This window comes from Lipophrys pholis, assembly GCF_963383615.2.
Source record: "Lipophrys pholis genome assembly, chromosome: 4".
In the NCBI taxonomy this organism is placed as follows: Eukaryota; Metazoa; Chordata; class Actinopteri; order Blenniiformes; family Blenniidae; genus Lipophrys; species Lipophrys pholis.
Window position 1 is genome coordinate 30,016,863 of NC_137637.1, and position 15,326 is coordinate 30,032,188.

The 15,326-nt window shown below is 39.4% G+C and overlaps 1 protein-coding gene across 2 annotated transcripts in view; it reads right to left on the reverse strand.

Annotated features, from left to right (window-relative positions):
• Window positions 1–15,326, reverse strand: part of igsf21a (immunoglobin superfamily, member 21a) — a 178,943-nt gene that overhangs the window by 110,634 nt on the left and 52,983 nt on the right. For both annotated transcript variants that reach the window (XM_080460822.1, XM_080460821.1), the window contains exon 2: window positions 8,885–8,997. In XM_080460822.1, the coding sequence (XP_080316948.1) occupies window positions 8,885–8,997 (113 nt within the window). The remainder of the gene's footprint in view (window positions 1–8,884; window positions 8,998–15,326) is intronic.

Genomic DNA, 15,326 nt, shown 5'->3' on the forward strand with positions numbered 1-15,326 from the left:
AATACTTTGTAATTTTTCAGCACAATGAAGCATATCTAAAGACAAAAGTGAATTAAATAAAGAAAAGGGAAAAAAAACCTGAAACCCACAAGCGTGAATATGCAAAATAGTAACAGACATTCTAAGAAACAACAAACGGTGCCAAAATCAACTGCATCACAGCGCATGCAAAAATAAACATGCACTATTTTACAAGACTTTTTACATTTTGTTTGGTTGCCAACAGTCTCTCGCACACTATTTTGTCCATGTTGTATACTGTTTCATCGAACTACGAAAGAAGGCGGGTTACACTGTCGACATGTCACCAGTCCTTCACAGGGCGAACACAGAGAGACAGACAACCACACACACTCTCACACCAGGTCACACTCGTATTTCAACAAAGGAAATTTCGAGTCACCAATTAGTCTCAAATGCATGCGTTTGGATTGTGGGAGGACATTAGAGCACCTGCGGGTAACCCACAGGGAGAACCACAATCATTACAGTTTGTTGGGAATTGACAGAGCTAAAACCGCTTCAAGCCATTGTCAAGATGAATAATTCTGAATCCAATGACGATTCTCAGTAAGACAATGACTAAGTGTGCTTGAAAAAAGAGAGGTAGACAAAAAGGACGAAGATACAAACTGTCAAAAAAAAAAAAAAAGTCAACTTTACAATTGTTGATAAATGAGATTGAAATTTTTTGAACCTTGACAATTCCACTTGGGGATTACACAGCAGGAAGATAGACATCCAAAACCCCCACAGGAGAGTGCTAAGAGCGCTCTTCTGAACTCACAGATTCCTGTTGCCCAGGCAACCCTGTTTCCAAGATTTTAAACTCCGATTTAACATGCGATGCCTCCTGTGTCTCTCCGCAGTCAAGAAACAGGATTATTGGCTCGAAATAATACTCCACTTTTCACTCAAGTATCCGGTAACTTACATGTCTATTCATATTGAATTTTGGAAGTAGCACGTGGCAAAAACAGCCAACAATAAATCCACTGACACTGCGCCCTCAGGTAATGCATTACTATATTCTCTGGCATGCTATGACAAGAGAAACGTCTTTTGCATAACAGTTGTATTGTGCTTTGACGCTGTCAGCAGCTTTAATGGGATTTGTCAAATATGGGACACAAGTAAATCGGAAACTTACCAGAGGCATTGTAAGAGTTGGGATAATATGAGGTGCAGAGTGTCTCACCAATATTTGTGAATACTTTCCTCGCTGCAACTTGGACTGTGCAAATGTAGCCGTGTCAGTATTTTGTGTCCAGATCTATTTTTCGTATTTCCAAATATAAACATCACACTGCTCTAAGCAAGTAGGCCAAGGCAGCTGGCCTATGTCCAAAAAGCAGCTGGCAAACACTTATGTATCCGTGTACACACACTTCTGTGCTGTTAAGATAATGGCAGTATGTCAAAAGGGAAAAACTGTGCAGGCATTTTTGGATGTGAGAACTCAAGTAAAAGTCAAATCTGAGTAGATACATATAAATGACTGCCTCACTTTGAAGGGAAAAAAATAAAAAAATGGGAATGTGAATTTTGTCGAGCAGCGCACATTTAACGGATGCCAAAAGGCGAAGTCCTGTTTTTCAGGGGCTGTATTAGACCTTTCAGGGAGTGGGAGCGCCACACTCATCACGACACCCATGGGAAATGCTCCATGCAATCATATGAAGAAGTGCTCTCAGACAGACAGTAAAAGATAACATTTTGCCAGATGTGGATGTGTTTCAGCAATCAAGTAAAATGGCCAACAGCAGCATTTCAAAAGGCATAGGGTTTAAAATAAGTCTCATATGAACTAACATCCCAGTGTGGGATTCACACTCACTTAGAGGCAGACTTCACACTGATGTCATTTCCTGGTCCTGACTTAAGTACTCTGGCTCAATTTCTTTTGCACTCACACTGACATACACACACAAACACACACATATATATATATATATATACACATTATAATAGCATCAGAAATGATGAATATTTCCAGACAAAAATGTCCACAACATCACTGTGTGTGGAGCTAAATGCAACAAAATGTATGTTAAATTAGTGACGTGTGGGTTTTTTTGTGGGTTTTATTTTTACCAGTGGAGAAATCAGTACCTCCTGTAAAAAGTATAAAGCATAAAATGTAATAAACTGTTAGGACACTTTACTTTTAAAGTCATTATTATTTCTGGTTGGCCCCTTACAGCTTTTTGAAACATGTTGCACTCAGATTTATATCAGATTTTAATAAAACGGCCCCTTTGCAAGTGTACTGATTTTTTTTCCCACTTGGACCTGGTCTATTTCTCGGGCATGCACCACAGTGTGGGTAAGTGGGAGCGTTCATACTTCCACAAATGGACTGCACTAACGCAGCAATTGCACTATGGTTCATTTCAACCACACCAAACGTGACAAATGTGAATAAACCCTCAGTCCTAAAACTGCTTGAGCTTGGCCTTAATAAACCCATAGCATATTTTTTTTTTTGGGGGGGGGGGGGGGATTCTGAGCACACTCTGACCAACATTTGCAAGTAAGTAACTTTACTGGGTGAGATGTTTGTTTAATGCACTGACTATTTAAAATCAACAAAAAGCATTTTATATAAAGTCTACAGCTTTCTATAATGATTTAAGCCCGAGGAAGGTGGTTGCTCTTCATAACACAAGAGGAAAATATCTGGAAATAAAAAAGATGTAGCGGCCGCACTGAGAATATTAACGTCCCTTGTTCTAGTACAGGTGGGGCTTATGGGCTTTTCTACACGAGTTTTCCATGTTCTACTAACCCTAACCCTTACGTGTGCAAGTTTGCTTCAGGTACTCCCGTTTCTGGTTTTTGCTCCTGCAGTCTATCATGCATATGAAGCTGAATGGCGATTCTAAGTTGCCTGTAGGCGTGAAAGTGAGTGATACGTTTCAGCTCCCTGTGACTCCAACTTGTATAACGCAGTAGAGCAGGAAGATGGATGGACACACAACCGTAAACAATTAGCTTCATGATAAATATCACATTTTCAAGTATTCCAATAAACAAGGTATGGCAGAACAGCTAAGAACTCCAAAAAGTGTATTGTGTTGACTATCAACTGAATTTTTTTTATGTTCTATCTATTTACCATATTGTAACACTGTACTGTGTTGTACCATTGGTTGTAAAGCTAACAGAGCTGTTATGCTCTGAATCTAATTTGTGGAGGCAGATGGCTTCATTAAAATTTGACAAGCGTTCAATGGTCGACAGCTGATGATTGAAATTTACAAATGTCTTTGGTTATCGTCCTTTTCTTGACATTAGAAACTATTGATTCGTTATGACGCCGGACACAAACCAAAGCACGGACATGGGAGGGCGATGAGAGCCGCTTTCTTATATTCATTTACTTTAAAGTTATTCAAAAACAAGGCATCAATTTAAACATCATTACCACTGTAAGTACTTGATGTTTTCAAGGAAAGGTTAGTGAGCTATTCATCATTATGAAAGGGGCTGATGATGTACATCTTAAATGAACTGTGTATAACATGCATCTTGCAAGTTTCAAACAATTCCAGTGCTACAGCAGGTCACAAAGTATGTAAAAATACTTATCTCTGATGTTCTCTGTATATTAGGAGAATTAAACTCACGGAAGGATAATCCCAGGAGAAGCTCAACAACAGAAGACAAAACATTTACAAATATCTGGCCTAAATAAATATAGGGAGAAATGGAGGAGTTGGGAATAAATAATTTAGAAGAGGCCGATAAGACAGACATAACTAGAACATTTACATGACATCCAATAATTACAGAACTGCTCTAAGGTCCCAAAAATTCTAATCTTCAATCTTAGCTCTTTTCATTTTGTGACAAATTTACACGATAGTTATATCAAATAAATCCAGAAATTGCATGAATTAGACTGCTGTCTCTTTCTGGGCAGCTCAGGCTCACAGTATTTTAACACTGTGTTCACACCAAGAACAGAATATATATTTGGCAAATTATCAAAATGACCGATCAGACGAGTTATTGCACGATCTGATGTGAACCAATGAGCCAAGACGACACAGAAAGTGGCGAGAATTCAATCCAGCAAAGAGCAGGATTATAAATCCAGGTGAGTTTGAATCAGAATAATGAAATTGTCTAAGATGGACACTGCTTAAATAAATAAATAAATAAATAAATAAAGGCCAGAGGTAAATTACTGGAGCGTCTCAGGAACGACGCGTGTGTTGGCGTTGGAGAAAGAGAGAGAGGATCCCAGAAGAGTTATGTCAGGCGGAGATGAGGAATTCTGTAATGGGCATAAAGGGGGCGGGGAGGGCGAACAGCACTGCAGAGACAGTTGATCCAGTGATTAAAATTAAGAAGAGTGCAGAGCGGCACTCAACAGGCGAACGGACAAACACCGCCCGCTGCACCATCGTCTGCACTGCATACCTGCGTGTCAACTGGGAGAAGCCCTGTATGGATATTCATTACAATAACATAAATTAAAACAAGCACAGCATGAGATGAGCCTGAGTGCCCGTCTTTAAAGGAGTGGTATTCGAGCACGAGCGTGCAGAAAGTCTTCCCCCCCTAAAGACGCAGCACATTAGTTCCACCCTATCTAAAGATCCATCATTACTATTTGGTATGCCGCTAAAGTGCAGATGACAGCTTGATGGTATTACACATCCATAGTGCTTAATCCGTGGCCTGCCAGTATTCACCACTCACGACAAACATTCATGTGGCCTGTAGTACAATATCATACACTTGAGAGGCTCTCATTTATTTGCTCTTGAAGCATTAGCTCCAGGGCTGTACAACATTTATTACTGAGGACTGCTTTCACTCTCTTCCATTCACTCCCTGTCTCAGTCTGTCATCCTGAGTAAACCAGAATGAGAGCATTAGAAGGGCCCTATCAATATATTCAATATATGAGGGATGAAAACTGGAGGATCTGAAGTGTGTTGCTTTGTTGGTTGCAACTTTTTACACCCGAGTCCATTGTAATGTTTGAATGATTCTTTTTTTCTTTAAATATTCTTTGTTGAATCAAATGACGCTTCATAACACGTATCAGAAAATCTTTCACACATCAGTGCATCTGCAGGAACATATGCACGTGTGTGTTTCAAACTGTATATATCACTTTCCCTGTCTTTGTATGCAACACATTAACTGCACTGTTCTCAAAGGACAGCTGGAGCCTTTAGCGCATCTGTTTCATAATTGTGATACTTATTGTTTTTAATGCTACCATCCCTTATGTGTTCAATAATTGTATGTGGCTGCAGCACTATATGCTTCCAAGCAGTTTGGTCACCTTGATCTAAATTTCAAGTTCAGTTGGTGACAAAAGACAGAATAGTTTTGCACAGCCAAAAGAAAAGAAAAAAAACTATACATATGAGGAAATCAAATGTTTCATTATGCACTTTTTTTTATTGATATTATGTTTTTATCCCATCATGCAGTGTGCTCTTTCAGATATCTGACAATGAGGGAGTACCGCGAATAAAACGTGGATTAATGTCCTTACAAAGTGCCCAAAATAATCTAATAGAAAATGTGAAGCTAATGACTGATGTTGAATAATAATGGGCAGGATGTCTGCTCATTAAAAATCTCTTCAAATGTGACTCAAGACAAGTCACTATAAAATAACTTATTCATGATTTGGAGGATAAAAGAAAACACAAAATACTGTTTTATAATAGAAAATGAGTTTGAACTCATATCAAATCCATTACTTTTATCTCTGGAGTTTTGAATACATTGTGGAGAATTTGAGTAAGTGTGGCTTGAAAGGTTCTCTGAAGTAATCAGGTTTATCTGAAGTACATCCTAAGACGTGCTAATTCTGACTGCAGCCGGGTCGTGTTTTTCTGGAAGGAAAAATAATCCTCAAACGGAATATGTCAGGATCTAGCACTGCAAATGAGCACCCGCTGAAATATTCAGTTAATTCAGCCTCCATCTGACTGGCCAAGCTTCGATTAGATATGAGGATTCCCCAGGTGAGTATCAACCCCAGTTGCATTTGAACAGGAGGTAGAATAAGAAGTCAACAGCATTTAGTCAAATAAAAGACAGAGATTAAAGAAACTTTGGCGGCCAAGCGTGGGTAATTGATTTATAATTTATCAGCAGTTTGTGCTGAGCAGTGGCCACCAGAGAGATGGGGCCGATTTCTGTTACAACCTCTTTGCTTTCCCCCGTGAGAACACCTAATATAGGCAGCTCTATTCTCAGAGTAGTTATTTAAAGTATAGCTATCAACAGACACTGGGAAAATCTGACAGAATTTAAGCACAACAATGCTGTACAAACCCCCTGCTTGATTAAATGAAATTGTCACAGCGATGAAAGTGATCTATGATGCTAAGGTGAATGCGTAAAGTGCTATAAATCTCTTTTTGTCCTACCTTGAAAGGTCAGCATTTGCCAAGATGAGTCCAGAGACGGCGTTTTTATTTTATAATAATAAAAGTGAGAAAGCAGAAGCTGCTCTAAAGACGGAGTTCCTGCCTAAGCAATAAACTGCTGCTGGCTCACTAATGAGCGGCCCCGGCTCAGATTGGTGGCTGAGACCAAGGTGAGTGTAACCACAGTGTTGGACTTTATTCTCATAATGATCAAAAAGTATGAAGGAACTGCGAGGCACAAATAGAGAAAAGAAGTGTATACTGAGAGTAGTTTTCACTGCAAAAAGGTTATGGGACATTTTACAGTTAATGCTAATCGGGTGCTGGGACATAAACTGTTAAGTTCTTCACAAGGACACTACTGTGGTTTCCTTCAAGGTATTATTATCACTGTGGTTACATTTACTGTACGGACGCCATATTAACATTTACTGTAGTCATACTGTTTTATATTTTGTAGGGGAGTCGTCACAGTTGTGTGGCCTCATCAGGAAACAGGGTCGGGGCGGGGGGACATAAAAAGAGCTGGAAAAGAAGCTTGTGCGGCAGACATTATGGCATACACAAGACTCACGCCAAGAAGAGGTAATGATCTGGACTCGTCTCCACTTCATAGCACATTCCACCAACCTGCCTCAAAGCTTTCCCGTCATGAGTACACCGTTGGATGTAAATCATGTGGGATTCTTAAAAATGCTTCCGTGTACGAGAGAAGTAACTCGGGGCAGGGGGAGCAAATCTTTTTTTTTTTTTTTCCCCCAGATTGCCAAACTGCACATCCACCGTCGCCAACATATGAAACCAATGAGCAGGTTTGCTCTTTGAAACCACTTGTGATTTTTAGGGCCCGCTCAAAGAGGCCGGACACCCAACTGTGAAAGCATTGCATAGTGAAACTACAAACAATGATGGACACAAACCATGTGGAAAAAAACTACAAATTAATTGCAAAACATACCTAACTTCATAATGAATAAATAAAAATCCAAATCTTTTAACCTGCCCTACTACAAAAATGTGAAAATGTAAGGGGAAAAAATTTGCTATATTAACTTCAGAGCAACTTTTGACTATAGTAGCCTTTATTTTAACCGACACTTTTGTTATTCATATACGACATACCTTATCTAAGCATGTATATATGCATACTTCATTCAAACTGAACGACAGAAATGCAGCGAGGAGCTCAAACCTGAAAATATTTGCAATTGTACAAAGTTGAATTAGTTCCTAGTTCCATGTGAGAAGTTCAGTGAATACATGTGAAGGAATAAAAGGCTTTTCATTAAAACTCATATTTCTCTTTTCCTGTTTGACTTGAGCCTCCTGGTGCAAACTGCAGCATGAGTCAAGTGCCAGAAAAACCTAATGCAATGTTCACCTGATCACCATATCCATCATCATCATCGTCGTCATCATGTCGGTGCTTGCTCTCAAAAAATGTAAATGCAGGCAAAGGATATGCCGTTACCTACAAATTGTATTTTATATTGTATTTTTTACTTCTTATGGAAATTGTATTGACGTCAACGCATGAGGTGACGGAATTGCATCTTAGAGCAGCTGTCTGTTATGTCCAAGCTTCACATGTGAAGCGACCGGCATGAAGGACAAACTAATTGGTGCGTTTGTATGTTTGCTATTTGAAAAACCTATGAGTCATTATAGTCAACAACATTCATCCTAAATGACCCAGCACAGAGCAATATGGAGGAGCCCGAGGTTAGGTGGGGTAGTATTTCAGGGTCCTCAAGTTTGTCTGTATTCTGTAATATAAATCCAATCACCCATTCAGTGACTTTATCAACATGGAAATGATTTTACAAAGCAAATCTTTACAGCTCTCAAGAATTACTGGAGAGTTTCTGGCAAAAACAAATGGTCGGGCAAGGATGTGATGGCGGCAGCTGCTGCTGCTTTCCCATTCGAGTGCTTATCAGTGACTCTCTTGAAGTGAAACACATTTCCCCCCTATGAACTGTAATATTTTAAACATTTGTTTTTCCAATATTCACTTCCCTGTGACACATGCCGGGCTTATGAAACAGCAAAACTTCATACTGCATATGTGGGGTTTTTTGGGTTTTTTTTTTCTTCCTCCTTCACCAGCAATTCAATTCTTAGCAGAGCTTAAACAGGGTAGAGCACCAACTGGGATTTTAATAACTGTTGAATCGCCAGCTGTGAACTATTAAGAAATTATGGTGATGACCAGCAGATTGAGAAATCAAATTTCCAACCAACAGCCAGTGATGCCTCCCATACAGCTGGCCCAAATAATGGCTTGTTTCCTAACAACTGCAGTTTGACAGTGTGTGATTGTTCTCCAAAAACAGCCATATCCCTGCGATGTGATTACTGCCATTGATCTTGTTCCGTTGCCGAATGTCGAGCAACGCGTGCTTGGACAGCATTTAATTCTTAAAGGCTTTCGGTGCGTAGACAAAAGAAGAGATGAAGTGTAGCGGTTTACTTACCCTGTACCACACAATCTCCCGAAGCCTTCCGTCAGTTTTGAAGTTACACTTCAGAGTCACAGTCTCACCCACAACAACAGGAGGCAGGGGCTCTATGGTAACTGTCAGATATCCTAAGAAAAAAGAGAATAAAGGTTTTATTGTCATATTGAATATAAAAGCAGAAGTTCATGTAAAAGTGCAGCACGAACAGCTGGTCTCTACAGAGAAAGAGAAAAGATTGAACGAGTCTTCATTGTCTGTAAAAAATGTGCACTTATGCAACAAGCTCGTACATTTCTTCAGTGGTACTAATTGTGTGGATGAAATTCATTTATATTGATATGTCATTGTTGTTTTTTCAGAACTTCCATGCAAACTAATGACTTGAGCAAATTTCTGAATGTTCACATGGATAAAAGGTATAGTAGCACCTATTCTGAACCTTGAAGGTCACTTTATTTTTTTTTCAAAAGAAAAATAAGTTATATTTGCACGGTTGTGCAGAAGACACATTTGCTTTATTTTTATGTTTTCTTTTAAATTAACCTTGCATGTTTTGTTGTACAAAGTGCGTTTAACAATCCAACTCTCTGGTGCCGTCAGGCCTTGAGAAAACATTCTTGCGCTGTCGACCTCAGTTTTAAGGCAATGGAGCAGCACTATGACAATTGAATAATTTCACATTCATAGTCAGTACAGAGCATAATGAGACCTGTCAAGACTAAGAAAACAGAAGCGCGTTTATGATGAAAAGGTGTTTAAACGGTGACGCCGTCATTGTGATCGACAGGGCGAACTCAATCATCCCTCACTGTACAAGGTTTTCTTATGTATCGGCGTCAAAGAGCCCATTAGTGCCGTGCAGTGAATAAACTAAAACTTGTGAAGATTGAAAAGGTCATTTTGTATTAAACTTCAGTGAGACACACCAACAAAAGTGCACATCTGTAGAATAAAATCTAAATAGTGTCAAAAAGTAATCATTTCCCTGTGCTTCCTCCGCGGATCTGGCTCTCTCTGTTTCACCCTGACAAACTGTCAAGAAAGCAGCTTGCCCTTCGCTCGGTGTTGGCCGGGATGAGGCGCAGCGCTCTGTGACTCAAACTTGGACAAAGACGGTATAAAAGATGGATGAATGTATGGATGGAGAGGAGCAAAGTCTTTAAGTGATATACAGTTTGCCTGATCATCAGCCCTCTGCGCCATTACTTCTAACACAAACACACACACGATAGTGCACACACATGCACAAACTCGCCGCTTTATCTTGGTGAGGCCGCCCCTCTGACACAATGCATTTCAGAGCTCCTTTCCTTATGCGCACCCACCCAGTGATAACACTGCAGCTTATGTACTGCATAGGTATGAGATTTTATCTCCTAAATAAAAATGAGGGGATACAAAAGCAATTACCGAGTGATAATGAGAAGACCTGAGAGAAAGCAAATACATCCAAAAACTAGAGGGGGGGGGGGGGGGGGGGGGGGGGGGTGACAGAATGAAAATGGAAGAAGGGATCATTAACAAACAAAGGTGCAGCTCCTAAAACGGTTTGAAATCTCTCCAACATGTATGTTTGTGTTTTCAATATCACTGCAAAAAAAATGTCTTCACAACAAGCTCGATGTGTTGGAGAGCGGGGGCCGATTTCTCTGACGGACAGGCAGCCTGCTGCCCAACGTAATGGCAGTTTCATTCAGGATTTCACGAATCATAACGCACAAAACAGATGGATATCAAAGTAAAAGACACTATCAAATGGGACCTTATGCTAATTGTCACACATACTTTTGATTTATTGCCATTATACGAAGCCAGGATTTCAGAATTGATCCCGACACAGAAAGCTAATGGCGAACGTATTCCACATTAAATCAACTTAATGGTGCGCAAAAAAACGAAATATAAATGAAACAGACACGGGAAGCTGTCGCGAAGCAGAAAGGCGAGTTGTACAACATGAACCGCCAGCTGTAAAAATATCTAAGAAAAACAATACATTCTCGGATGATACCGTCACAGCATGCAGCCTTGCTGTTATGTGACAAGTGGCAACCTCACTTTGAACTCAACAGAGAAAAAAACCCAAAGATCTGATGCACCTTTTCTCAGCTCGTTTTGTTCATTTGACGAGTTACTCTCTTTACTAACTGAACGGTGTGTGCCGTTTCTTTTCACATGCAGTGTGTGTGCACACAGTTGACGAGTCTTGACTGGAGTTATGTGGCAGTACAACTGAAACAACGAGAGACAACTTTAAACGGATCATCAGTATCCCTTGCTAAAAAAATTAAAAAATTTAAAAATCTCACCTCTACCAGAAACTGCTGAAATATACATTAGTATATATGGCATATTAATTCAGACACATTTGTTTTGTGAAAACCGGTTTATTAGTTGCGTTATTTCTGACTATTTTATCTATTTCAACAATCTGAGCATATTGCATATCCTGTACATGTTATATTTTAATAAAAAAATAAATAAAAGCCAAAAATAAAGTATTAGAATATGATTGAAAATGAATTAAGAACACAAACTAATAAAAAATAAATAAATTCAGCCCTGAACTTTATTGCTTCTCTTAGCAACAAGTAGTAATCACTTGATGATAGTGGTAGTTTTATTATTGCTGTTTTTGTTTTGCAAATATCAAGAACGTGAGTGTCACAGCACGGTGCAGTGGTTTGCACTGCCACCGCACAGCCAGATGAATCCAAGTATGAATCCATGCTGGGGCTTTTCCCTGTGTAGTTTGTTCCTTGCTTATTGTGTTGATATTGTCTGCATATCTGTTCCATTGGTGTCTCTGAACTGTTGGGCGATTGTCTTTCTCTCTGAGTCAGCCATGTTGTGTACTGGTGACCTGTTCACACGTCAAATGAGAAAACGTCATGTTCAGGATTGTTTCTTTCAAAGTCAAACAACTGCATAGATCAACAAGAAACAGACTAAAGGATAATAGAGCTTAGCTCGTTAGGGATGCACTCTGAGGAATAATTTTATTCGCATTTAAATTCAGAAACTTTCTTCATGAGTCATCAAAATTTGTCAAACAGAGAATTAAAAAAGTTAATGAAAAGTTTTTAAAGCACAGTAATCTCTTTTTTTTTGGTTTAATCATACTTTAAGCTTGTCTCCTCACCACAAGGGTGTTCGGTTTAATGGATATATTGTGTTGATTTTGTTACCCTCATGGGTCGGTAAAATGTATAGGGGCGAAAAATAATTTAAATCACTCTCAAAAGTATAAAAAACTAAACATGATGAAGAAATAGCACATCTCAGAGAGGGTCCTGGGTATCTGCCTCGGTAGAGACAGATCAACTTGTCTCTCGTGTCAGCGCACCTAGATATGCTTATTAAAGAATCTTAATTTAATCAGCAGGATGGAGAGATCTTCTCTCCAGAGTCAAATTGAATGGATAAACCTTTCCGGAGACGGCATGTCATTAACACAGAGCTGGTGCTCTTAAAGAAAATCCTCACCACTTACGATGAAACCACAAGAGGAGCAGTCTGGCCTTGTAAATGTCTCTCTGTGAGTTTTCCAGAGTGGAAATACATATTACAAGTGAAAAAAAAAAATATATATATATAAATGTCCGCTGCCTCTGCAGGATACGGAGCGAGTGCGTTTCTTCCCTTCGGTAATGGACATATTTAGTTATAGGTGGTAAAACATTCCTCAATAGTTCTACATGGTGGTCCTGGTCTGTGGTTGCAGGGATTAATTTTGAACAATTCATTGACTTCGTGGCACAGAAGAAAATGTTGCAGAGCCAATGACAGAAAAACGCTGCAGAGCGTGTGGGAAAGGAATGATGGAATTTTCAAAGAGCAAATTACATGGGTTACGCACTCGTGCCAGGGAAGTTCACATATGAAATAATCCCTAAGAGAAACTAGAGCAGTTGCAGTTCGCATAAACCAAAACATGAGGGCATAATTCCCACGCAATATCCATCGAAAGCCGTCCAAGTGACTTCATAAATTAGACACATTTTATTTGCCAATTTTCTGTTGAAAGCGTTCCAAATAAGCAATAACGTCTGTTATTAAAACACGGGCAGTATTCAGAGAGCAAAAAAATAAATAAAAAATACCAGTGTACACGAGCATATAAAAAAAACAAAAAAAAAAAACCTTATGCAAGTATTTATTAAAGAAGTCACTCATCCAGGATAATTCAACACCTGTGTGTTCATTCACGCAGCTGTTCAGAAAGTGAATCAACTCTGAGTGGACATGAGAGTCTCAAACCAGGGCTCGTCACCACAAACAGCACAAAGAGCAGAGTTCTTCCTTTTCAAGACAGAGATGAGTTCATAAAAATATATAGATAGAAACAAAACATGCAGCACAATTACTCTCCTTTTTATCACATCAAAATTCAAAATAATTCTTATTAAAAGAAAAAGCAAGAAATTTCACTTATCTGGTAAAGTGAAATAAAATAAATTGCGAGGAATTCTCTTGTGAAAAAAAACTGCTGTAATATTTATTTACAAAAGCAAGTGTTGGTTGTTTTTTTTTTTTTAAAACAAAACAAAATGACTATGAGTATTCGTGAGGTTCCAACGCTTTAGTATCAGGTAGAATCTCACGAAGAAGCTTTAACAAGATGTGTCTGTCCATGTGAACTGAAGATCGCAAGAAGACGACAGAGAAAGTCAGTTTTTCCTGAAAGCGCTACTCTACGTTAAGCCGTTTTATTGAGAAAAGACTTCACTTCAAACATGACATATATTGTAATATTTGGCGGTACTGTGATGTGCAGACTAACACTCACCTCACAGCGAGTCTGTCTATGGCTGGAGCACTGGCTTTTTACGTTTCTTCTATGCGGAGTTTGCATGTTGTCCCTGTGCATGCGTGGAGGTTTCTCTCAGTTACATTAGTTTTGTCGCCACAGTTCAAAACCAACGGCCTGAGGTTAATCTGTGATTTTTGATCAGGGGTGTCAAACATAAGGCCTGTGGGCCAAAACCAGGTCAAAGTGGGCCCCAATCCGGCCCAGGAATTAATCAAGCGGATTCTAAGAATTGTACAGTTTTCTTCAAAGTAATGGAAATGGATGCTAAATGCAGCAGGTATAATAGGTTTTTTTTCTCCAGTGAATGTAAGTGTGTGTATGGGTGTCATTCTGTTCAGAGTGTAAAGTAACATGGAAGATTGACACCTTGTCAAATTGGTCTAAAAATATTGCAATGAACTCTCATTTAAATTCAAGAAATGGCAATGAATCCATTATATATGACTTTTTTATTTTCTCCTTATAACGAAAACACACGTGAGACTGGGAATCGGGGAGGTGTTATATCAGCTTTAACAAGTCTTGTCTGCCATTGTGAACTTCTCCGGCTGAGAAAAGAAAAGGCCAGAGAGGGAACCTTTCACATGAAATTACTGCACAGTGTAAACCCTGTGGTCCTGCATCTGAAGGAAGCACAAAATATATTCATATAGTGCTCAGAGCCGCGATGCATGAGCATCAAACATTCTGCTGGGCACACGATACCTTGAAATCTAATGCTCCCAAACCACAGCTGTGACTCTCGCACGGTGGCGAGCACCAGCAGCGCTTGTGTCAGATATGCTGTACTTCCAATTATTGGAAGGAGAGAGTGAAAAAATGTGGATGGAGGTTTTAAACACGTTTGATCAAACGAAAAATATTCTGCATCCTCGGAGAAGCCAACTGCGTTAAAGGGACCTAAATTATTATCATTCTGTAAGAAATCCTTGAACTAAATCTACTTGTCTGGACTCTGGAATCTATTTGCCGACAAGCAGAATGCTGGGATATCATTGTAAGAGCATATAAGCAGGTCTGGAGTGGCCAGAGAGAGCACGGCACTTAATTGGCTCATATTAGCTGGTTGTGGAGGCAGACGAGGCCTCCGGCTTGTCTTAATCCATCAGCGGCGCTGTTGGAACAACATCTAATGAGGGCTGCAAACTATGCTTTCTCCCATTAATAACAGCAATTTGCCAAGATGCAATGAGAAAACAAAACACAGCCAATGATGGACCAGCCCAAAATGTGGCTGTTATTGTGCTTTCTGATTTATGGCTGTGGCCTACCTCTGCTTAGATGTCAGTGCAACTGAATGGAGGAAAAAAAATTAAATAAAAAATGGATGGCAAGAGTTTCTCAGCTCAGTTCCTCATCTCTAAGCAGTGTGAAGAAATATTGAGAGTCTGAGGAATGTTCTTCCCCATCATCACTCCACAAAAAGAAATGTATGTAAATTGTTTGTTTCTAAACACAGGTACAAACATGGAAGATGAATGTAGTACTCCATGTGAAAACATCATTTGTCTAAGGAAGAAAAAAAGGAATCAAGTGAAGCGTATCAAATCAATATGTCTGTCCAGGCCATATTAAGCATCATCTGCAATTAAAGACGTACAATATGCCCCCGTAAGAAAAGTGAGCTATAAACAGGGAGCCATT